General features: G+C 37.0%; 1 protein-coding gene across 7 annotated transcripts in view; it reads right to left on the reverse strand.

Moving 5' to 3' along the window:
• Window positions 1-26,712, reverse strand: part of TDRD3 (tudor domain containing 3) — a 200,080-nt gene that overhangs the window by 38,171 nt on the left and 135,197 nt on the right. For all 7 annotated transcript variants that reach the window (XR_013813911.1, XR_013813912.1, XR_013813913.1 and 4 more), the window contains exons 9-11: window positions 24,733-24,889; window positions 23,678-23,803; window positions 6,961-7,811 (exon numbers count right to left, since the gene is read on the reverse strand). Coding sequence is in view for 4 of the 7 variants with exons in the window: in XM_079779604.1 (XP_079635730.1) it covers window positions 6,961-7,811; window positions 23,678-23,803; window positions 24,733-24,889 (1,134 nt within the window). In the remaining 3 variants the exon portion in view is untranslated. The remainder of the gene's footprint in view (window positions 1-6,960; window positions 7,812-23,677; window positions 23,804-24,732; window positions 24,890-26,712) is intronic.

Genomic DNA, 26,712 nt, shown 5'->3' on the forward strand with positions numbered 1-26,712 from the left:
TTTAAGATTTATTTTCTTAGCAACTTTCAAATATGCCATATTTTAAAGAAAATAATTGTTAAAAGAATAATAAAACTTACCTTTGAATAATCATAAATTGGCTAAAAAAAATAAATTATCTCATCCATATGAGTTCTGACATAACACTGAATAGTAGTAATATTTCAGGACAGAGCTCGATGGTCAGGAGAGAATATTCTCATGTCAGTGGGTATATAAAGAACTAGTGTTATGTTTTGTTGTCAGCCACTGAAGTCCTTTAACTAATATTAGTAAGATTTTTTTTTATGTATTAATCAGAATACATAACTTCTAGAGGCCTGGTGCACGAAATTTGTGCACTCGGGGGGAGGGGGTACCTCAGCCCGGCTTGCGCCCTCTGCAGTCCAGGAGCCCTCGGGGGATGTTAGGGAGTGGGCCTAAGCTGGTAGTCAGACATCCTTAGCGCTGCCACAGAGGCAGGAGAGGCTCCCACCACCGCCGCTGCACTCACCAGCTGTGAGCCTGGCTTCTGGCTGAGCAGCGCTCTCCCTGTAGGAGCACACTGACTACCAGGGGGCAGCTTTTGTGTTGAGCGTCTGCCCCTGGTGGTCAGTGTGCATCATAGCTACTGGTTGTTCCGCCGTTCGGTCGATTTGCATATTAGCCTTTTATTATATAGGATGGGGCAACTTAAAAAAACATAAACATATGACAAAATAAATACAAAGAAAAAGGCTCATTGCTGCTGACATCACAGGCAGCGGAGGGGAAGTAGGAATGTCAGGTAGGGAGTAAGCACATCATTCATATCCAGGTGCTATAGGATTTGAGACACTGCAAGACCAGATACCTTTATTTTATCAGTTTATTCAGTTTTACTTGGCTCTGGGAACTAATGCTCATTAACAACCTCACAAGCAACTAATTTACATAACAAGTACAATTTTAAAATTTACCTGTTATGGTAACTAGGAGTAGGTCACTAATTGGTCAACCCATTCAGGACCTAAATTATAGGTCGGAATGTTGCTTAGTAAACATGAAAAATTATTTTCTCTTAAGGAATAATTTCTTTAAACTAGGTTAGTTGGACACTCTACTATAACGCTGTCTATTTTTAACAGTATCTCTTAGTAGGCTCACCAGAATCAGAAAATGCTAAAGGCAACAGAAATTCTTATTTTTCATATCCTTCTAAAATATGACTTATCAGGAAAGAATCTATTTTTCTGAGTAACTAGTATACTTCATACTACAACGGTTATTAAGTTAATCCATGGTGCTTCCTTCCCAAGTCTGGATGCTAAGAAATTTAGAGACATCATGTGGGGATTTCCCAAATCTTGGAGTTCTGATATACATTCACATCTCTCCATCCCTCTTTTATTTCTTTAGCCTCATACTTCTGTGTTTTGTGAATTGTTGTATTTTTGGACCTATGCTTCAATTGTAAGCTTCTCAGATAATTAGGTAAGTTCAACAATGAGTCACAATATAGCCTAGGAAAACAAATAAGTTGACATCTTTTTAGAACTTAACACTTTCATAAAGACAACTCGTGTAAAAAGTGACTTCTATATAATGTAGAAAGCACTGTAATAAAGGTGTAGTGATATGGCATTTGATAAAGCTAAGGAGTTTGGGAAGAGCTTCCTGGGCAGACGACAATTAATATAGTCTTTAAGGCAGAAGAGGGTTTAGCCAAGTAAAGAACTGAGAAGGGTATTTATTTCAGGGAAGGTTACAGACATAAAATGTGAAGATGAGTGCAAAAAACTATAAAGAGTTTAAAATTAATTATGGCATGATGTGAGAAAAAGGGTAAACCAATAGGAAATTAGACAGGACAAGAATACAAGAGCTAACTGACTAAGGCTCTACATGCATATTAGAATATGTATTTATTTTACAGGTAAAAGATTTAAACTAGGAAGAATGATATGTTCTAAGCCCAAAAGCACAGTGGTGGCAGTTTCAATGACAAGTGTAAGAGGAATAAAGTTTAAGGCACCCTAGCTGGTTTGGCTCAGTGGACAGAGCATCAGCATGTGGAGTGAAGGGTCCCGAGTTTGATTCCGGTCAAGGGCACATGCCCAGGTTGCAGGCTCGATCCCGAGTAGGGGGCATGCAGGAGGCAGCCAATCAATGATTCTCTCTCATCATTGATGTTTCTATCTCTCTGTCCCTCTCCCTTCCTCTCTTAGATCAATAAAAATATATTAACAAAAAAAAGTTTAAGGCAAGGAGACCAGTTTGGAGGTGGTTCGAGTATTCCAGTTGAGAGGGCAAAAAGCACTGAACTAGCTATGACAGTTTAGAGGAAGAATTGTCCCAGATTCTAAAATCCTTCAAAGCAAATAAAACTTGAGAGAAGGCAAGATAATGGGAATACTTTTTTAAATTATTAATTATACTAATTGATCAATCAGCTCCAAAACATCATTGTAATGCAATTAAGATTATGATTTCTTAAAAGCTAATGGTTTTCTTAAATCTTCACCTTGGTCTCTGGCTAGAAAATTAGAAAGTTGCATATTCTTGACAAGACATTTAAAAGCTATCTCGCCCAGCCTATGTGGCTCAGTGGTTGAGTGTTGACCTATGAACCAGGAGGTCATGGTTCAATTCCCAGTCAGGACATATGCCTGGTTGTAGGCTTGATCCCCAGTAGGGAGTGTGCAGGAGGCAGCCCATCAATGATTCTCTCTCATCATTGATGTTTCTACCTCTCTCACCTTCCTTTCTGAAATCAATAAAAACATATTTTTTAAAAAATAAAAGCTATCTCTTAAATTAGGTGGTTTCAGAATATAACTAATCCCATCTCTTTCAGAGGGTAAATACTGTTTATCTCATTTGTTTAATTGTATAATCTATATAGAGCCCACAGTCCCTCACTCTAAACTGAAAGGATATATCCAATTAAAATCAAAGTAGTCACTTTAAAAGAGCATCCAATAATTCTAAGAATACTCTAAAAGTTGAAAACAATTGGGAATTATTAGGTGCTGTCTTTCAGAAGGTAGTATTTGAAGTCATATGAGTAATAACACAGCCAGAACTATCTGATCTATCCCAAGTACCTGACACTTAGCAGCCATTCAATTATGGTTTGTTGAATACTCAATATTTGCTAAAGAACTTGCCTGCTAAGTCTAATATCTCAATATCTGTAGGTCTTTTTATTTTTCTCTGTTGCTTTGTTTCTGGTTTATCATATTCTCTCTCCCTTTCTCTTTCTTTCCTTCTCTCTCTCTCTCTTTGGCTCGTAATTTTTTATAGGATGCCAGGCATTGCAGGTAAAATATTCAAAAGATTCTAGGAAATGTATATCCCCCCCACACACACACACAAAAGAGGATTAGATTTTCTTTGGCAGACAGACAGAGTGCAAGCAGACATCCTTGATTCTGTAAAGCAAGCATGTGAAACTCGAGGCCCACGGGCTGCATGTGGCCCACAACGAATATTTTTGCGGCCCAGCCAATAGAACGGTATGTAAGAAACATTTTAATAAAAATTTCGTACCTTAATTTTTACAATATACTATTATACATAATTATTAATAACAAACTATAACGTTCACTAATAAATGATTACTATAATCGTGTTGCATTCATTTCCCTTACATGCCTTATATGTAGGCGCACCATTTCTCTCCACTAATACTAGCAGCAAATATTTTAGCAGCCACATCATTAGTCTTGGACTGACTTGTTTGGTGTGCACAACAGGAAATATTCTGCTTTTGGAGAAGAGAAAAATAGGTTTATTTGCGTTATGCTTATTAATTTGTGCAGTTATTCAGTGTCTGGTAAGTTAATGTTCAAGAAAAAATATTAATCTTTATTAAAATGTTCTATTATGTGATTACTCATTTCAGCCCTTTGTATTCAGCATGTCTCTATCAAAATAAACCTATGTTTCTATGAAAATTAAAACTTTTGTGTTTTTTGCCGCCCACATAAACTTAAACCTTGTTTATTTGGCCCATGTTAGCCTTTGAGTTTGACATGCTTGCTGTAAAGGGCTGGTTTTAGGCTTTGTAATGGCTTGTGTGTAATAGTTTTTTACGTACTACTAGGGCATGATCCCTGTGAGGTTTTAGCCTTTCAAACCTTATCTGACTTGAACTCCAATCACTTACCTCCTCTGCTTGTAGAAGTCACCAACAACTCCACACTATCCAATAGAGAAAAAACATTTTTCCATCTTCATCTTAACAGAAGCACCTGACACAAGGTCTACTCTAAGGTAGACACTAAGCTCTACAAACAAACACTGATTTCTAACTACTTCACCTTTTCTTGCCCCTGCATAAGGGAGAAACAGGTAAATATTAAGTAATCCCTCATTACCCAAATCAAACAGTTCCTGTATTTTGGAAAGTGAGTGGTCTGAGTTGAAAGAGTAATAGTCTGAATAGTACTTGCTTTCCAAGCCTTCCTAATAGCCAGGAAGTAGCCATGTAAAATGAGCTTGTCTGTTGATATTTCTGGGAAGGCTTTTGCTTTATCAGAAACACACACACACACACACACACACACACACACACACACACACACACACAAACATAGCTAGTGCTGTCTCATCCCCTCCTTTTGACCTTGAATAAAAACTTGGCAGTAGAGATGCTGCTTCTATATTAGCATCATCCCACATGCAAACATCAACTATGCCACCTGGTTATACCACCCTGTACTCTCCTTGCTGGAATCATCAGGTAACACCTAACACCTGTTTATGCCTCATCACTCATTGAACACCATGGGACCTGGTTCCCTACAGCATCTTTTTTTTCTGTATGTGTGTGTGTGTTTTCTTTTAGAGAGAGAGAAAAGGAGAGGGAGAGAGAGAGAAACATTGATGCAAGAGAGAAACACTGATTGCTTGCCTCCTGTATGCAACCTGTCTGGGGATCAAACTCACAATGTGGGTATGTGCCCTGACTGGGAATTGAATTGGTGACCTTTAGGTGCACCAGACTACGCTCAACTAACTGAGCCACACTGGCCAGGGCTACAGCATCTTTTTAAAGGATCCATCCATACTTCCTAGCCTGAATTTGAATTCCTTGAAATCTTCAATTAACTTTACTTCCACCACTTATTTTAGTCACACACACACTCCCATGGGCACATCCTTACTTTATCAACTGAAAGTACTCAACTTATAAAATATTTACTTCAAATATTTTTTTTCTTTGACCCGATCCTCACATCTATGCATGTCCCTGTCACTATAACTCCCTTACCTCAGTTTTAATTACCATGCTGATAGCACCAGTCCTCTAACCACTCTACTTTTTTCCTATATAAGTGCCCCATTCAAAATTAACTAATTAACAGAGTCAACAAATAATTATTAAATTCCTACATTGTGGGAAAAGCAGGGCTACAGGAAAAAAACACAAAAAAACAAAACTAGACAAAACCCTGCCTTTAAGGAATTTAAAATTATGATAGGGGAGAGCTATCAATCCAGTAACCTAAATAAATAAATAATAAATAAATAAATAAATAAATAAATAATAAATAAATAAATTTACAAATTCTAGTAACTTAAAGAAAGCGAATAAGGCACTGAGAAAGACAAGAATGTGGGAGAAGAGATCAGGTTAAAGAAGGCTTCCTTTAGGAAGTGATGTTTGAGCCCAGCCCTCAAGGATAAGAAGAGTAGTTGGTAGAAAATGTTGGGCAGAAGGCAAACATGTGCAAAGGCCCTTTTCTCAAAGGGTCCTTCTGGCCTCCTCATCTTCCTGTTCTGACTGTGTGGTCTTCTCCCTCTCAGCCAGGCTCTTTTATCTAATCCACTGTATTCCTTCTTGACCTCATCTTCTGTATTTCCCTTCTCCTTTCTCCACAATTTCCCTCTTTTCTTTTTAGTCAGCATGTAATATAGAACAAAAGAATGTTTAATTTATTTGGTTTAATAAGTATTATATTATTTATTATCAGATAAATAATTAACTATTCTCTTAATTTTTTAAAAAAGTAGTCTGGCCAAAACCGGTTTGGCTCAGTGGATAGAGCATCGGCCTGCGGACTCAAGGGTCCCAGGTTCGATTCCGGTCAAGGGCATGTACCTTGGTTTTGGGCACATCCCCAGTAGGGGGTGTGCAAGAGGCAGCTGATCAATGTTTCTCTCTCATCGATGTTTCTAACTCTCTATCCCTCTCTCTTCCTCTCTGTAAAAAAATCAATAAAATATATATATATTAAAAATAAAACTAGTTTAAAAAAAAATGTAGTCTGTGCAAATTTTCTTTAAGTTAGATGAAATCTGCGGAATTTAACCCTGGGCCACTCAAATGATTTTCTTCCTTGTGAATTAGTATAATCTCACTAGAAAGAAAAGCAAACATTAACAGTTCAGTTGATGGCAAGTGAAGTCATTTCTCAACTGTACTTAATTTTTTCAATACTATTCTAATACACAAGCTAAAATAACATATAATATAGTCAAATCTATGGGACTCATTCTCCCTAATCATTCATAAAAAAACAATAAATATAATAAATATTTTATTTATCCTGTAATAAATTATACTAGAAGCCTGATGCATGAAGATTCGTGCTAGAATGGGCCTTCCTTTCCCTGGCTAGCCGGCACCACCTTTCCACTCTGGCCCAGCCCTGGAGCCGCCTCTTTCCGCTCTGGCCCCGCCTTCCCATGCTGCTCAGAGGCCCTGAGAAACCAAGGGTGGGGCAGAACACCTGTATCGTCACCACAGCGACGACGCAAGTGTCCTGCCCACCCCTAGCGCTCAGTGCCTGTGTATGCAAATTAACCGCCATCTTTGTTGGGTTGATATGCATATCACTCCTGATTGGCTGGTGGGCGTAGCGGAGGTACGGTCAATTTACATGTTTGTCTATTATTAGGTAAGATATCTATAAATCTGTTCAAAGAAGTACAGTTTCAATAGAATGTTACATTTAGTAATATTAGTATATAATACCATTATAGCATGCATACCTTATTGTCTTCCCAATAAAGTGCAAAACATTCATCTCCAGGTTTCCACAGTTTTGCATACTCCACAGGAATAGATGGTTCTAGTACTTTTTCTGGTTTAATTGGCCCACATCTTCTTTTAGGACCACTATTGTAAAATACTTTATCATCATAGGGTGTGGCTGTGCTGGGTCCCGTTGGCTTAATAGGTCCTACTCGCCTTCCCTTCAGTGGCATTTCTGTCTCTCCATTTGGAACACCAATGAAACTATTAGTTCTGACAGGATTCTGGTAATCAGTATTTACAGGAAAATGTTTTTCAATTTTTACACCACTGAAAGCTTCATTATTTATTGTTCGTGGTTTCCTGTCATAAAAATGATCAGGATTTGCTGTTTGGTTTTCTCTTTTCCCACGTTTTTGATTATTATAATCTATGGATTCTTGAGGAAGTGGATTTTCTTTTGTCTCTGCATAGGCTGGACCTCTTCCTGATCTGCTTTGCATGGAGTTTTCCCTTTTTTTAAAAGCACCATCATTGTGCTGAGAACCTAAAGAGTATGAGGTGTCTTTAGTCCTATCATATCTAGAATAGGGTCTATCACATCTGATTCTCTCTTCAGCCCATCCTTCAGATCCTGAAGAAGTACTTGGTCTTTCAGGACCTCTATTTCTAGGTAATCCACTACCTTCTAAAACTGACTTCGAATTTTGGGTGTCTCTTTGAAAACGAGGAGGTTTTTCATTTCTTGGCTGTCTGGTATCATTCCGAGGAAGATATCTTGTTTGATTACTGTCTTTTATTCCATTTTGCTCAGTATTCAACAATCTGTGTTGCCCCTGATGAAGCTGCTGCGGTTGTGATTTAGGCTCTGAAAAGTAAATCATATGCACATTAAAATAATGATTCTGAATTAACACTTATTTTAAAATGCCTAAAAATTATATTAATACAAAATGATCAAACTCTATTTTAACATCGTTCACTATCTTCCCACTCATTATCTTCATCCCTCTCTGCTTCCTTAGAGTCCTGTATTTCTAATGTACAGTGTCCTGAGTCAGTCACATTAGTGAAGTAAAGCAATAATATGTATGAACCATGAAAACAATGGTGGATAATTTAAAAGCAATTCATCTTTGTCATTGAATGTTTGTATTCTTATAAAAGAGTTAGTGATATATGCAATTCTGGTAATTCATTTCCCAAGATATTAATGAAATAGAAATGTAAACTGCTAACTCAGAAACTGCTTTAAAACTGCCCAAGTACAACCCTTGTTCAACTTCTGAATCCCACTCCAATTTAGATAAGTATGGCTATTATTGTCAAACTCTAGCCTTCGCAAAAATGTCATTTCTCAAATCTTTCTGGATTTGGAATTGCTAAGTGTTTGGAGTACAAAATAGATACCCCATTATAGAAAAGAGTTAATCATTTTCTTGACCTATCAAAGTAATTAAAAGCAAGTCCAACTTGGAAATACAGAATTTGTCAATCTGATTAAGCACAATAGTGCAAATAATATCCAGCTAGATACCCAAAGCAGTACCATGGTAAATATATACTCATAGATAATGTAGTGACTGTTTTTCACACAGTGATTTTTATTTTATTTCCATTTGTACCATGTAATTTACCAGTACACATTCTTCCTCCATTGTTTCACACATGTCTATAACATTATTACCAAACACACTGATTGGTCTTTGGTATACATGTCTTGCTTCTCTTGTCATACCCCATAATCAATATGTATGTCAAGATTATTCTTATACTAGAGGCCTGGTGCACAAAAATGTGTGCACTCGGGTGGGGCCTGCACCCTCTTGCATTCTGGGACCCCTCGGGGGATGTCCACCTGTAGGCTTAGGCCCACTGCTCGAGGGATCGGGCCTAAGCTGGCAGTCAGACATCCCTCTGGCAGCTGGGAGCCCTTGGGAAATGTCCAACTAATGGCTTAGCTCTGCTGCGGAGGTGGGAGAGGCTCCTGCCACTGCCGCTGCGCTGGCCAGTCATGAGTCAGCTTCTGGCTGAGCAGTGCTCCTCCTGTGGAAGCACACTGACCACCAGGGGGCAGGCACTCAATGCAGGAGCTGCGTTGAGTGTCTGCCCCCTGGTGGTCAGAGCGCGTCATAGCTACTGGTCATTCCGCCGTTCGGTCGATTTGTGTATTAGCCTTTCATTGTATAGGAGGATTTCCCCAGGGTCACAGTACTTCTTAACAGGCCTTCTATTGACATTTTGGGTGAGACTGTTTCCTGCATTTCAAGAAAATTAACCTCTTTGACCTCCAAGAACTAAATGCCAAAGCACTCTCTCCCAGCATTCCCAGTGTCTCCATACGTTCCAAACATCCACTAGAGGTAAAAACAAACAAACAAACAAACAAACAAAAAACAGATAAAATGTTTAAATCAAGAGGAAGAAAGAGAAGATCTTTAAAAGTTCCTGAGTGACAAAAAAAGTCACAGACTAAAGATCAAGACTCAAATTGGCAAAAAAACACACATACCTTTTTCAACAGAACCACTGGAAGCTAGAAGCCAATCTAACAAGTTTTAAATGTCTTTGAAAAGAAAGGAAAACTATTTTCTAAGTACAATTCTACATCCAGCCAAACCACCCATTAATTGTGACAAAGAATTAAGACTTTTTGAGGTAGCAAATACTAGCCAAGACCATTTACAGAGACATTTTTTTTAAATTACTTTTCCCAAGATCTGCCTTATAAATATAACACAAATATCTCATTTTTAACAGCTGTCGTCAACATTAAGTTTTTCTTTAGAGACAAGAAAAATGGTCATCTTTAGTTCCTGCTGGCATTATTTATTTTCCAGGAGTAAAGATTCAGGGAAGAAAGAATAGTAGTGAATATAAGCAGTACACTAATAAGTATTTTCAGCAGAAAGCAGATATTGGCATTTGTTCCAGTCATTATTAGAGAATAAACACAGCAGTTGCCTCTTTCTATCTGCAGTGTATTAGGTATCTGCACTTGCACTTTATTATCAAATAGTCCCCGCAGTGATCTTGAGATACAAATGTTATGGGGTTTTATGTAATAAAGAGAAGTAAAGTCCCTTGTATGATGAATTGAAGAAAATTTTCAGCTTCCAAAAGAAGTCTGACATGAAAATATTTTATTTGCTATCATTAGACTAAACAGATATTTGAGAAGGAAGCATTTTAGAGTGGCTGTGTTTAGGGATCAATGTGTCTTGATCCCTAAACACAGTTAGGGCCACTGATATCTCTGGTCGTCAGAAAGTACAAATATATTAGCTCATCACAGGAGTAGCTACCCATTCTGAACTAGAGATGGGGTTCTGAATAACCATGTATACAGAATGAAGGCCTCAACTAGGCTTGGTAGGGGTAGGAGAATTTGTTTTCCGTTTTTCTAGAAGAAGAAAAAAAGTAAAGCTTTCCTAATCTATTTAATAGACAATATATATATTAGATTACAGAATAAAACAAGTGATGTTACTAATAATAAGCATACTTCAATTCCAATAATGTGCTGAGATAATACAGTGAGAGAAGAATCTACAAAGAAAATTACTTTTTAAAATAATCCTCACTTGAGGATATTTCCACCCCCTCCCCCAATTGCTTTTCAGAGATAGTAAAAGAGAGAGGGGAGGGGAGAGGGGGGAGAGAGCGAGAAAGAGAAACATTAATGTGAAAGAGACACATCAACTGGTTGCCTCCTGCTTGTGCCCAGATTGGGGGATGGAGAGAGCGAACCTGAAACCCGGGAATGGAATCTGAGACCCTTCAGTGCGCAAGCTGACATTCCAATGAGCCACACTGGCCAAGGCAAGAAAATTACTTTTTAAAATAAAAATTAAAAAGAAATAAATTAAATACAATGACGAAGAGGATAAGCTTTTAAAAGAACATAGTTTTCACATATACCCATTTCATTTAAAAATAAAATAACAATAAGCCAAGAAAAGAAAGTCCTTACATGCTTCATGGCTCTAGATTTCCTTTTGTCTTAGGTAGTGGAGTAATGAAGTCAGATATAAAGTAAACATTTTGAAAATGAGCTAATCTATTTAAAAAATAACAGAATATGCTCAATTACTAAACTGTGGAAAAGGTAATTTGAGGTGAATTAAGAAATAGACCCCAAATCAAATAGAAAGCTCCTCAATTCTCCAGCCAAAATCTAATTGCTCTCTGCCACCCTTCCTGAGGAGGTATAATGATTCCACAACTAAAAATACTAATCAGCACCACAGGCCAGGTACACAATCACTCTAATAAAAATATACCCAGATGTTTTTCTGTATAAAGAACAGAATAAAATGAATCAACTTTTTTTTTAATGACATGAAGGGGGAAAATGAAACAAAAGTATAACCAGAAACTGGTAACATTTAATAGTAAATAGTAAAAGAAAAAGGAAGATTAGCAAAAATGATAGAAATATTTCATCACAAAATAACTAAACCTGTGAAAACATCTAAAAGATCACAGTGATGAAAGCTCATATGAAAAAAACTGGTCAATGAATGCTATATGAGTTTAGTTTGACCAGTGATAAAATGTTCCTGTTACATCAGATCATGAATTTCAAAATGTTTACAAGATAATTGGTTACAATATTTTACATCACCATGATTTGAAATATAGGAATCAAGAGTGAATTTATTAATTGCCATGAGTTCTTTGGGATTATAGTATATGAATTCTTCTTTGCAAAATATTCATTCTCCAGTCAGTTATACCTAAATTTTATAGAAAAAGGTACATTTTGTTTCTTCATTTCATTTTGAGAAATGTACCTAAAAAGTGACTTAATATTTATTAAGGTTTTATTATTGCCTGACTCCACTTTAAAGGTCTTTAGCCTACATTATTTCATGTAATTCTCATATCCACCCTGAAGGGCCATGTTATTATCCTTATTTTACTAGTGAAGAAGCAAAGCAAAGCTAGCAGCTAGGAAATGTTGAAGCCAGAATTTAAACCCAAATCTGACTGAAGCTAAAGCCCACGCTTTTTCCACCATGCCAAGCTGCCTGCCCAGAGAAACAAAACAGAATGTAACCAACAGCATGCTAGCTACAGCTTTATCAGCTACATCTGTTCATTTCTGGGAGTTGCAGAAATCACAAAAGCTCTTTAACAATCCCCGATAGACTGAAAAAATAAAGTTGTATACTAGGATTGCCAGAATACTGACCTAAAGTTAATAATCTTTTTATTAAAGAAAAAAAAACCCCAAAAACCCCTATTAACAATTGTACTGCTACTTAGAAGCTCACCAACTGGCACTTACAGGTAGCATAATGTGCAGGGTGCAGCCTCTAGAGAGGGACTGAATAGCTACATCACAGCTCTGCCATTTAGTAGTTCTGTAACCCCAGGCAAGTTATTTAACTTGAGCCAATAAATTTGAATTCTGTGGCTTACATCTTCAAGCAAACTAATTTAGAAACTGGTTTCAGGAAATAGGGAAACAGAACCTAAAATTTAAACATATTTAGTAAAGAAAGAGGGCAGGGTAATGAAAGTCTCCTCATCTCCTAAGAGGAAGATGGCTCTTCTCATTGTGCAGTTAAACCTACTGTCTTGGAACTGAGACCACCTAACCAATGGACTGATGTTTTAAGAACTTGATATAAATGTCAGGATAATGGATTGTGTTGGTTACTTCTTACTGCCTTCAGGAGTCCTACAAGAAAGAGACAAGCTGGCAAGTTTTAAGGTAGAAAGGACACAGATACAACTAGAAAGGTGTTCTCCTCAATTATTGACAACCAGCACAGAAGACTGAGAATTAGGTAACCCAGCTTCTTGAGGGATTACAGAGTTCTATAAACCAAGGAACAAAAGAGGGAAAGTGGGAGAAAAGACTGGGTCCTGGGGAAGCTTGACCACCTATGACCATTCCAACATTTTTGAATGTTGAATGAGTTCTTAGATTTATTTAAATTTTATCTGTTTCATAAGTATATTTCTATTTGAATTCTGTTCATATTCTTTGAAGTGTTTACCCTTTATATAACTGGGACATGTTCTGAATTCTACTTTCTAAAATTTTGACATAAAATATGAAGCATAAATAAAAAGACAACATAAACTTAATTTATAAAATAAGCTACACAAACAAGGGGATAGTAGAGGAGTATGAATTTATGAAAGCTACTCTGTACATCTTTATCACAATGCCCTTGTTCCTCATTCAGAACAAATTAAGGTTATCCTGCTTTTATTTAGATGTGAAAAATAAAAACAGTAAAGTTACTGCCTCAAGGCATCCCTTTCTACACCTCTGGCCAACCCAAATTTCTTCCATAAAAGTGGAAAGAATCAAACCTACTTTGTTCCCAAGTTGAAACTTAAAATACACATTCCCAGTGGGCATTGTCTTACACGGTAGCTATGTATTACTGAAGTGATATAGTGATAAACTTACGGCATATGACACAAAATTGACCTTTTAGAGTTGGCTTGATAATCTAGCCACCAATTATAATACCTAAATATAAAACCAAACATTTAAAAAAATCTATATATAAGAGCCTTTTGGGACCATGCCATCTTGAAAGGGAGAGTGGATGTTATCGGAAGCCTAAAAATCCCGGGGGTCTACAACAACACCACCCAGGGAACAGCTGCGAACCCAGGAACACCGGTCCCCAAGCAGCAGTGCGAACACGCAGATTCGGAGGAGCTCTGCACCTTATCACGGAAAGGTCAGATTTCACCTAGGATAAGTTGAGGTCCTTGATCCAGGCAGGAGAGAGAAATGCACACAACGGGAGCTAGAAGATATGGGGAAGTCTGCACCCAAAAAAATCTGCGGCCGTTGGGGTTAGCATGATCCACGAATGTGGAAGGGGATACGCAGGGCTGCTAACAGAGGGAACTCTAGAAAGCAACCCATAGCTGAACTGGGCGCAAAAGGGCAGCCTAAAAATTGTAAAAGTGTGCTGGCTGCTTAGAGCCAAGGGAAAAAAGACTGCACAGACTTGCGCTCAGCGCTGGAGTTTGCACACTTACTCTGGCTCTTTTTTCTTTTCTTCCTTTTTTTTTTTCTCTCTTTAAATGCTTGCTTTTGATTACTAAGCCCAATACATAGGATCACCCAATTGGGGACACTCTAAGAGACCGCAGGGGAAAGTTGTTTTTGTGGAACCTGGGGATCAGAGCGGGGAATAATGATCAGAGAACCAGCTCTGGGGCAGCCCATTCACCCAAACTGGTATTAAGGGCCACAGGGAAAACAAAATCTAAACACTAGCTAGAGAGGACCTATAGACCCAGAGGTCAATCCAGAAACACTGCCACCCAGGGGTTGAATCACAAATTGACGCTTGTGTAAACACAAATAAAGGAGTATAAGAAATAAAGAAGTATTGCCTGCTTGAAAATCAGGACTGTGGCTTACAACATTGAGGAGCAATGGAATGCAGGGAACTTCAATACTGTCCTGACTAGGAAACAGGCGTGCCAAACAGAACAGTAGAGGAAGTGAATGACCTTCACTACTGCACATTTTTATTTTTATTTTACATCTTTTACTTAAGAAACTAAATTTTTTTCTTTTTTTCCTCACTTAATTTTACCTTTTTAATTATTACGTTTTTATTTTTAATCAGTCTTATTACTACTACTATTTTACCTTTTATTTAAAAGTGTCATTTTATTTTCTCTATTTTATTTTGGGTTATTGTTCTACATTCTATTTTCATCTTTTCTTTAGCATCATTTTACTCTATCTCAACTTTACCTTTATGCCAACACTCTCTTCCTCACTTTTCCCCTTTTTTTGTCCTGTTTCTCTTACCCTATTCCTGCTTTAGATTTTCCCTATTCCTTCTTTTTACCCCCTGTTAAAATTTCACCTTACTTATATATCTAATATCCAATCCCCTGCTTTAATTCCATACATACCTCTCTCTTCTCTTTCTTCACTATCCAAATTTTTTCTCTCTTTGTCCTTTTGTTGTTGTTTGCTTGATTATTGATAATATTGGTTATTTTTTTATGCTTGTTTGTCAGAATGTTTCACTTTTTCTTTTTGGTTTTTTTTTTGGTTTTGTTTTGTATTGATTTTGTTTGTTTTTTGCTTCTGTTTTCCCTCGCCTCACTTGATATTAGTTGCTGTTTGTAGTTTGCATTCATCTCTATATATTTGTTGCTTGCATTTGTTGGGATTAGTGGCTGTTCTATTGGAGTTTTCTCCCCATATAAATAGTTTTTTCCCTCTTCTTTTTCCTTCTCATTTTTTTCTACCTTACTTTTTTTTCATTTTCCCAATTTCATTTTTGCACTCCTTTTTTTTTCTTTTTTCTTCTTTCTTTCTTATCCCCTAATTTTCTTTTCCCTGGTGGTCAACTTTATTTGGGGTTATTAGTATCATGAATACATTTGTGTTCATGCCTTGTGCGTTGTGCCTTGTTGTGTTGTATTTTGTGCCTTTAAATCAACGCAGGAGAGAAAGAACTACATAACCAGACACCTGGAGAAGAGAGATCATGCGGAGACAAAGAAACAGCCCACATATGAAAGAAAAGGAGGCATCACCAGAAAAGGAAGTAAACAAAATGGAAGCAAGCAACCTGTCAGAAAAAGAATTCAGAGAAATGGTAATACAGTGGCTGAAAAGAAAGGAAGACAAATTCAACAATATGTGTAAGAACCAAGAGGAAATGAAGAACCAAGAAGAAATGAAAAGTGACATTGCTGCTATAAAGAACTCAATAGAAAGCATCAACAGTAGACTAGAAGAAGCAGAGGACTGCATCAGTGAGCTAGAAGACAAGATAGGAAAAAATATCCAAGCAGATCAGCTTCTAGAAAAAAAAAAAAATTAAAAAGCAGGAGGAGAGCATAAGGGAACTTTTGGACAACACAAAACAAAACAACATCTGCATAATAGGGGTGCCAGAAGGAGAGGAAACTGAGCAAGGAATAGAAAACCTGTTTGAAGAAATAATGACAGAAAACTTCCCTGATATAGGGAAGAAAAACCCCCCACAAATCCAAGAAGCTCACAGAGTCCCAAACAAAATGAACCCAAAAAGACCTACACCAAGGCACATTATAATTAAATTGGCAAACACCAACGACAAAGTAAGAATCTTAAAAGCAGCCAGAGAGAGACAGAAAGTTACATACAAAGGAACCCCCATCAGACTAGCAACTGATTTCTCAACAGAAACTCATCAGGCCAGAAGGGAATGGAATGAAATATACAAAGTCATGCAAAGGAAGGGTCTGAATCCAAGAATACTGTACCCAGCAAGGCTATCAATCAAAATTGAAGGTGAAATCAGGAGCTTCACAGACAGAAAAGGACTAAGGGAGTTTATTACCACCAAACCAGCAATGAAAGAAATGCTAAAGGGTCTGCTGTAAAAAGAAGAAATAGGAAGTGAAGAATGAACACAGGGGTAAAAAATGAAAATGGTGACAAACAAGTAACTATCAATAATAACTTTAAATGTAAATGGATTAAATGCCCCAATCAAAAGACATAGGGTAACGGATTGGATAAGAAAACATGACCCATATATCTGCTGTCTACAAGAAACCCACCTCAGAAAAAAAGATGCACACAGACTGATGGTGAAGGGATGGAAAAAGGTTTTTCAGGTGAATGGAAATGAAAAAAAAAAAAAAAAAGCTGGGATAGCAATATTTATATCTGACAAATTAGATCTCAAAGTGAAGGACATAAAAAGAGATAAGGAAGGCCACTTCATAACATTAAAGGGAGCAATCCAACAAGAAGAAGTAACTCTGGTAAACATATATGCACCCAATACAGGAGCACCCAAATACATAACAAAACTTCTGGAGGATATCAAGGGAGAAATTGACAGCAATACAATCATAGTAGGGGACTTTTATACCCCACTATCACCATTGGACAAATCCTCTAAACAAAAAATCAGCAAAGAAACATCAATCCAAAAGGACTTAGTAGACCAGATGGAATTAATTGACATCTTCAGATCATTTCACCCCAAAGCCACAGAATATACATTCTTCTCAAGTGCACATGGGTAATTTTCAAAGATAGACCATATATTGGGTCACAGGCAAAGTCTCTTCAAATTCAAGAAGATAGAAATCATATCAAGCATCTTCTCAGATCACAGTGGCATAAAACTGGAAATCAACTACAATAAAAACAATCCAAAAAATCAAACACCTGTAGACTAAATAGCATGCTATTAAACAATGACTGGGTTACCAGAGAGATCAAAGAAGAAATAAAAAACATCGTGGCAACAAACGACAATGAAAACACAACAATCCAAAATATATGGGACACAGCAAAAGCAGTCTTGAGAGGGAAGTTCATAGCTCTACAAGCCTACTGCAAAAAAAAACAAGAAACAATGGTAATAAATTACCTAACCCTACAACTCAAAGAGTTAGAAAGAGAGCAACAAGAAAAGCCCAGGGTAAGAAGGAAGAAAATAATAAAGATCAGAGCAGAGATAAATGACATAGAGACCAAAAACAAAAAATACAAAAGATCAACAAAACCAAGAGGTGGTTCTTTGAAAGGATAAACAAGATTGATGAACCTCTAGCCAGGCTCACCAAGAAGCAAAGAGAGAGGACCCAAATAAACAAAATCAGAAATGAAAGAGGAGAAATAACAACAGACCCCACAGAAATACAAAGGATTGTTAAAAAATACTATGAACAACTCTATTCCAACAAACTGGACAACCTGGAAGAAATGGACATATTCTTAGAAAAATACCACCTTCCAAAACTCCATCAGGAAGAATCTAAACATCTCAATAGGCCAATAACTATGGAAGAAATTGAAGCAGTCATCAAAAAGCTTCCAGCAAACAAAAGCGTGGGGCCAGAAGGCTTCACAGGGGAGTTTTACCAAACATTCAAGGAAGAACTAAAACCTATCCTCCTCAGACTATTGCAAAAAATTCAAGAGGAAGGAACACTTCCAAGCTCATTCTATGAAGCCAGAATCACCCTAATACTAAAACCAGATAAAGACAACACAATGAAAGACAATTACAGGCCAATATCCCTCATGAACACAGATGCCAAAATCCTCAACAAAATTCTAGCAAATCGGATCCAGCAGTACATCAGAAAGATCATACACCATGACCAAGTAGTATTTATCCCAGGGATGCAAGGATGGTACAATATCCGCAAATCAATAAACGTGATACATCACATAAACAAATTGAGAGATAAAAATCACATAGTCATATCAATTGATGCAGAAAAAGCATTTGACAAAATCCAACACCCTTTCTTGATAAAAAAAACTCTCAGCAAGGTGGGAATAGAAGGATCATACCACAACATAATAAAAGCCATATATGATAAACCCACAGCCAACATCATACTCAATGGGCAAAAACTAAAACCATTTCCCCTAAGAAAAGGAACAAGACAGGGATGCCCACTCTCACCCCTCCTGTTTGACATAGTACTGGAAGTATTAACCATTGTGATTAGACAAGAAGAAGATATAAAAGGCATCCAAATTGGAAAAGAAGAAGTAAAATTGTCCTTATTTGCAGATGACATGATATTGTACATAAAAAACCCTAAAGACTCCTTCAACAAACTATTAGACTTAATAAATGAATTCAGCAATGTAGCAGGATACAAAATTAACGCCAAGAAATCTATGGCATTTCTATACACCAATAGTGAACTTACAGAAAGAGAGAATAAAAAAGCAACCCCATTTACCATCTCAACAAAGAAATTAAGATACCTAGGAATAAACTTAACTAAGGAGGTAAAAGACCTATATGTGGAAAACTACAGGACACTGAAAAAAGAGATAGAGGAAGACATAAACAGATGGAAGAACATACCATGTTCATGGATTGGTAGAATCAACATCATTAAAATGTCCATACTACCCAAAGCAATCTATAGATTCAATGCCACTCCCCATTAAAATACCAACGGCATATTTCACAGACCTAGAAAGAACTCTCCAAAAATTCATCTGGAATAAAAAAAGACCCCGAATAGGCACAGCAATCCTGAGAAAGAAGAACAAAGTAGGTGGGATCTCAATACCAGATTTCAAGCTGTATTACAAAGCCACTGTTCTCAGAAAGCCTGGTACTGGCACAAGAACAGACATATAGACCAATGGAATGGAATAGAGAACTCAGATATTGACCAAACCACTATGCTCAATTAATATTTGACAAAGGAGGCATGAACATACAATGGAGTCAAGACAGTCTCTTCAATAAATGATGTTGGGAAAATAGGACAGATACATGCAAAAAAATGAAACTAGACCAACAACTTACACCATACACAAAAATAAACTCAAAATGGACAAAGGACTTAAACATAAGACGGGAAACCATAAAAATATTAGAGGAATCCACAGGAAGCGAAATCTCAGACATATGCCGAAGCAATTTCTTCACCGATACCGCTCCTAGGGCAATGGAAACTATAGAGAAAATAAACAAATGGGACTACATCAAAATAAAAAGCTTTTGCACAGCAAAAGAAACCATCAACAAAACAACAAGAAAGCCCACTTTATGGGAAAACATATTTGCCAATGTTATCACCGATAAAAGTTTATTCTCCAACATTTACAGGGAACTCATACATCATAATAAAAGGAAGATAAATGATCCAATAAAAAAGTGGGCAACAGACCTAAATAGATACTTTTCGAAAGAAAGAAGGCCAAGAGACATATGAAAACATGCTCAAAGTCACTAATTATCCGAGAGATGCAAATCAAAAGAACAATGCGGTACCATCTCACACCTGTCAGAATGGCTATCATCAACAAATCAACAAACAACAAGTGCTGGCAAGGATGCAGAGAAAAAGGAACCATCATGCACTGCTGGTGGGAATGCAGACTGGTGCAGCCACTGTGGAGAACAATATGGAGTTTCCTCAAAAACCTAAAAATGGAACTCCCATTTGTCCCAGTAATCCCACTTCTAGCAATATATCCCAAGAAACTAGAAACACCAATCAGAAAGGATATATGCACCCCTATGTTCATAGCAGCACAATTTACCATAGCTAAGATTTGGAAACAGCCTAAGTGCCCATCAGCAGATGAGTGGATTAGAAAACTATGATACATCTACACAATGGAATGCTATGCTGCTATAAAAAAAAAGGAATTCTTACCATTTGCAGCAGCATGGATGGAACTGGAGAGCATTATACTAAGTGAAATAAGCCAGACAATGAAAGAAAAATACCACATGATCTCACTCATTTATGGAAAATAAAGAACATTATAATCTTGTGAACAACAAGATAGATACAGAGGCAGTAAAACGTCAAACAGACTGTCAAATTACAGCAGGAAGGCTGGGGAGTGTGGGGGAGGGGTGGGGGGGGGAAGAGATCAACCAAAGGACTTATATGCATGCATATAAGCACAACCAATGGACACAAGACACTGGGGGGGTGGGATAAGGGCATGTGACAGGGGGTAGGGGAGGCTGGGGGAAGGTCAATGGGGGTAAAAAAGGATATATATGTACTACTATTTGTAATACTTTAAACAATAAAATAATTTTTTTTAAAAAAAGAGCCTTTTGGAACACATTCCCATCACAACATGATCAAATGAATAGTCCCAAATTGACATGACGTCATTACAAATGACAAGGAACTTTAATTAGTGGTTACTTCCATAAAACAATGTAATCCAAGCCCCTTCCCCAAGAAAATTTATTAAAATGTCAATTGCCAGAAGCCAATCATTGTTTCACTAGTACTACTATTTGTAATACTTTAAACAATAAAATATTTTTTTTTAAAAAAAGAGCCTTTTGGAACACATTCCCATCACAACATGATCAAATGAATAGTCCCAAATTGACATCACGTCATTACAAATGACAAGGAACTTTAATTAGTGGTTACTTCCATAAAACAATGTAATCCAAGCCCCTTCCCCAAGAAAATTTATTAAAATGTCAATTGCCAGAAGCCAATCATTGTTTCACTAGTAGAGAGGTGTAGATGGGGAATCCGGAAGGCTGGTCAACCTTAATTGCTCTGAAAGGTCAGGGCTAATCACTCATTGCTTGGTTGAGATATTGGTAGTTGAAGCAGCCTCCACCTGTTAGTCTTATGATTGGCTATTATTAGAATTTCCTGCGTGAGGGAGATGGGTGTATCCCATAATCTTAATAAAAGGGATGGCAAAGCCAGAGAGAGTAGCAGTCCTCTCTTGGGCTTCCGCCTGGCCCCCATTTCCCAAATTAATGCTTTTCTAGTCTCTTTTCATTTGTGTGCGGCCTTCTCCAGAACCCGAACCCTGAACTGGAACCCTGAACCACGCGGGACATGAAAGGGGTTTCCACAGTCAATTAAGGTATTTTGATTCCAATTTAAAGATACAATTTTTAAAAAGTTAACGAGAAGAGAAAATCTCTAAGAAAAGTTCATGTGATGATCAATTACCTATGATAAAAGTTTTAACACATCTGAAAAAAATGACAGCTCTCTTTGTTCTACTGCATTTATAGAATGAATGATTCCTCATGACACATGCAATTGTAGTCTCACTTCAGTCTCAATCCCATTTTCTACCTTGCAGACAGGAATTTTTTTCTGAAAGCATCAAACAAACTTCATTGCTCTCATTCCCCAAACCCTTTATGGTTCTGCACAGCCATCTGGATAAAATAAAAATTCTTTAGGACAAAATTTTCTTGATCTGGCTCCAGCCTACCACTTCTGTCTCTGGCTTTCTATCTCTACCTCTCTGTACCCTCACAGGCACAGAGAAGTGGCATTCTGATGTCTCCATGCCTGGACTCCAGAGCACCCTCTACTTGGGCTGTCCTTCCCCCAACACTCTTCCTCATACTTGTCTAAATGCTCCTCCTCTAGAAGCCTTCTGCCCATGTCCCATCTTGATCCATTGGCCTTCCCACATGGTACTTTTAGGAAAGAATAAAAATTTGCTTCTCTGAGAATAATGGCCATCAAGTAGGACAATACACTCCTGCTGACTCTGTGTTATAATTAAGAGTAACATAAATACAACATATTCTACTAAAACAATATCCACTACTAATGAATGTGTTAATAAATTTCTGTCCCATCAGAAGTAAATCTCCCTAAAACTGAGATTCCATTTTGAGTGTATTATTCTTATCATGCATCTTAATTAACTTTGATACCTTTTTTCAAGTGAAATGCTATTATTACTTCATTTTATTGGTTTAAGATGCGTGTTGTGAAAACTGAAGCATTACAGGCCCACAGGCCATAGTAGAATCACTTTTCTCAGATTCAACCTCTTTATGATTTAGAAGATACCATAGTAGTCAAAACAAAAGTAGTGAGAAGAAGGATAAAAGGAAATCAAAGGAGCTCTGGGACAAAAATACCAGGGAGGCAGAGAAATTTGAAAAAGTAGCTGAGATTCTCCTTCTGGCCTTGCAGAAGCAAACAAACATTATGAATTGCCTGTGGAGGAGTCATATAGCAAAGAACTGGGGGCTTTTAGCAGCTGAAAGCACTCCCCAGGCAACATCAAGCAAAAAAATCAAAAGGGCCTTTAGTATAGCGTCCATAGGGAACTGTTCTATTGTTTTTAATCCTCACCCTACAGCATGCTTAGAATGAGAAAGGGGGAGAGAGAGAAACATTCATCAGTTGCCTTCCATATGCTCTCTGAATGGGATCAAACTCACAACCCAGGTATGTGCCCTTTTAGTGCACCAACTGAGCCCCTCCAGACAGGCGACCTGAGTTTTGCTAACAACCTGTGAACTTGTAAGAGGACGTGAAGCCTCAGACAGGATCATAGCCCAACTGAAAACTTAATTTCAGTATGTGACACTGGGCAAAGGCCCCAAATGAGGCCTGGACTCCTGACACACAGAAATGAGGCGATAATAAATTTGCATTGTTTAAGTCATTGGTTTTGTGAGAATTTGTTAAACAACAGTAGAAAACCAATACATCATGTGTTATAATCAAGAAAATATTGCTCGTGGATGTGTTTGCTTATAAGTTTTGTCCACATCAAACATTTGTTTGCTCAAATATATTGCCTTTCCTATGTAATCCAGCAACAAATAAGCTTCCATTTTCATAAAATCTGAACACTTCAAATTTGTTATAAAACATTTTATCTCTGAGCTTTAGTTGACACAAAATATATCTAAAACTGAAAACTGAATTTAAAAGTATATTTTCCTAAAGTTTTGCAAACTTACTATTTTAGAAAATATTTACCATATTCCATGATCAGAGAAAAAGATACACGTTAACATACTTATTTCTCCTCTCTGTATTTATGTTAATCACTAGAATATATCATATTATGAAATACATCACATTGTGAGCTTATTCACTCATTGTGTGAACATTTTGTTATAATATGTAATATGTGGAAAAAAGAGACTAATTTCACAATCAAAACTAATTATATAAGATCGTATAATTATAACTTCCCCAACATAACAATCTGTCATCTAGTAAAGTTGGGGGAAAAGAGTTTGGCATTATTACCGATCATACAGTGAGAGGGAAAAATAAGCTGCCATCTAGTATTTCCAAATCGTAACAACTAAAATTGTCTTCTGTACTTTTACCAAAGAGAAAATTTGTAGTTAAATGAATTTATAAACACCCAGAACCGAGTTTCATATTGTTAGTTGTTCTAGTAAACCTTTTTTGTACAATTACCAATAAAGTTTGATCTTTTAAATGACAATCTATGTTAAGTTAGCCTACCTTCCACACTCAAAGTCCCCATTTTAGACTCCAAGAAATCAAATAATGTGCTTGGTGCTGATGGCCTTGCATTTCCCAGTTCTTCTTCATCTTCAGATCTTATTCGCCCCCTGCCTTTTCCTTTACCTTAAGAAGTAAGACATATATATTGTACATGCAAAAACAAAAGGAGAAAATACACTAAAATATAACTAGCAGATATCTTCAGTAGGATTTTGTATACATTTCTTTTCATATTTTTTGTACAGTCTACATCATTCGTAAGAAAATTTTTAAATGACTGTATTAACTAGTAAATTTAATCCTCTAAATGATCTATCTAGAAATTTGAATTTTTTCATATAAATTATCTTTTAAAAATCATTTTTATACATTTATTTTTAAAAAGAATATAGGATTAAGAATGGAAAAAAATCACATAATACATTTGACTGTGCAATTAAAAATCACATGATGGTCCCTAACTGGTTTGGCTCAGTGGATAGAGCATCGGCCTGTGGACTGAAGTCCCAGGTTCGATTCCAGTCAAGGGCATGTACCTTGGTTGCGGACACATCCCCAGTGAGGGGTGTGCAGGAGGCAGCTGATGGATGTTTCTCTCTCATCGATGTTTCTAACTTTCTATCCCTCTCCCTTCCTCTCTGTAAAAAATCAATAAAATATACATGCAATTTTTTAAAATCACATGATGCATTCAACTATGCAATTAAAGAATAACACTAAATAGTCATGTTCTTGTTCATTTAAAAAGTTTGCAGACTCTTTAGTCATTTATACAAGTGGCAGAGTACTAGGTTAATAGAACTAGTCACTTTATATTTCCTGTATTACATCAACCCTGTCAAAGTATTGTTAGATCTACTTTGTATAAAGATGAAGACAATGAAATGCAGCATAACCTGCACCGGTCTCTGTAGTTCCAAAATTAGAAGAACTTATCACAATGGTAAATAAAGTTACAGCCATCACAGCAACAAAACCCAGGCTCTGTCAACAACATATATTCCTCTGAAAAGCAAACAATGCTATCTGGCACATTGCTTAATGAGTTATACCTCTCAGAGGTGGACCCGAAACAGGTTTTTGTTTATTGCTGTTAAGAAGTACATTCAGTGCTGCTTCTAAGTTGTTGCCATTATCCATAAGAGCTTGCCTTGATGCTTCCTTACTGAAGCCCATTTCTGTTATGTGCTTCAGAGCCTTCTCATCAACCTATAAGGAATGGAGAGAAAAGCTATGCTGACAGGCAATAAATAAAGCAAGGTATAACTTTTCAACTGTATGTTGTTTAATATTCTTTTTATTGAATTTATTGGGGTGACACCAGTTAACAAAATTATATAGGTTTCAGGTGCTCAATTCTATAACACATCATCTACACACTGTACTGTGTGTTTATCACCCTGTCCATCCGTCACCATCTACCTCCCCCCACAATCACCACACTGTTGTCTGTATCCATGAGTTTATTCTTTTTTGCTCAATCCCTCCCCCGTCCTGCCCCTAACCCAGCTCACCACCCCACTCCCGACAGCTATCAGCCTACTCTCTCTGAGTCTGTCTCTATTTGGCTTGTTCATTTTGTTCATTAGATTCCACATGTGAGTGAAATAATATGATACTTGTCTCTCTGTGACTGGCTTATTTCACTTAGCATAATGCTCTCCAGTTTCATTCATGCTGTTGCAAAGAGCAAGCATTCCTTCTTTTTTTATGGCTGAGTAATATTCCATTGTTTAAATGTACCACACTTGTTTTATCCACTTATCTACTTATGGACCCTTGGGCTGCTTCCAAGTTTTAGCTATTGTAAATAATGCTGCAGTGAACATAGGGATGCATAAATTCTTTCGAATTAGTATTTAGGGTTTCCGCAGATAAATTCCCAGAAGTGGATCACAGGGTCATAAGGCAGTTCCATTTTTGATTTTTGAGGAAACTCCATAGTGCTTTTCACAGTGGCTGTACCAATCTGCATTCCCACCAACAGTGCACAAGGATTCCCTTTTCTCCACATCCTTGCCAACACTTGTGGTTTATTGATTTACTGACGATAGCTATTCTGACAGGTGGTTTTAATTTGCATTTTTCTGACAGTTAGTGATGATGAGCATTTTTTCATGTCTATTGGCCACCTATATGTCCTCTTGTTAATCCTCACCCGAGGACTTTTTTTCCCCCCATTGATTTGTAGAGAGAGCAGATGGGAGGGAGGGAAGGAGGAGAGAGAGGGGGGGCGGCGCAACCAATCCATGAGAGAGACACATGGATTATGGATTGATTGGTCAATTTTGTTTATTTTTTCAAAGAACCAGCTCTTGATTTCATTGATTTTTTTTGGTAATTATTTTAGACTTTATGTTGTTTTTTTTCTGCTTTCCTTCCTTCTATTTACTTTGCACTGTGCTTGTTGTTCTTTTTCCAGTTTCTTTAAGTATAAAGTTAGAATGTTTTAATTATTTAAAAAATATATTTTTATTGATTTCAGAGAAAAGAAAGGAGAGGGAGATAGAAGTATCAATGATGAGAATCAATGATTGGCTGCCTCCTGCATGCCCCACACTGGGGATTGAGCCCACAACTCGGGCATGTGCCCTGACTGGGAATTGAACTGTGACCTCCTAGTTCATAGGTCGACACTCAACCACTGAGCCAGACAAGTTATATTATTTTAGATTTTTATTGTTTCTTGAGATAAACGCTATGAATTTCTCTTGTAGGACTGCTTTTGCTATGTCCCATAGATTTTGGGTTGCTGTGTTCTCATTTCCATTTGTTTTAAGATATCTTTTTATTTCTTCCTTGATCTCATTGTTAACCCATTCACTCTTTAGTAACATGGTATTTAGCCTACATGTCTTTGTGTGTTTTTCAGTGTTGTTGTTGTTTTTTGTGATTGATTTCTAATTTCATACCATTATGGTCAGAAAAGATGCTTGATATGATTTCAATTTTCTTAAATTTATTGAGACTTGTTTTGTGTACTAACATGTGGTCTATCCTAGAAAAATGTTCAATGTGCACTTGAGAAGAAT

Source organism: Cnephaeus nilssonii (assembly GCF_951640355.1).
Source record: "Cnephaeus nilssonii genome assembly, chromosome: 8".
Lineage (NCBI taxonomy): Eukaryota > Metazoa > Chordata > Mammalia > Chiroptera > Vespertilionidae > Cnephaeus > Cnephaeus nilssonii.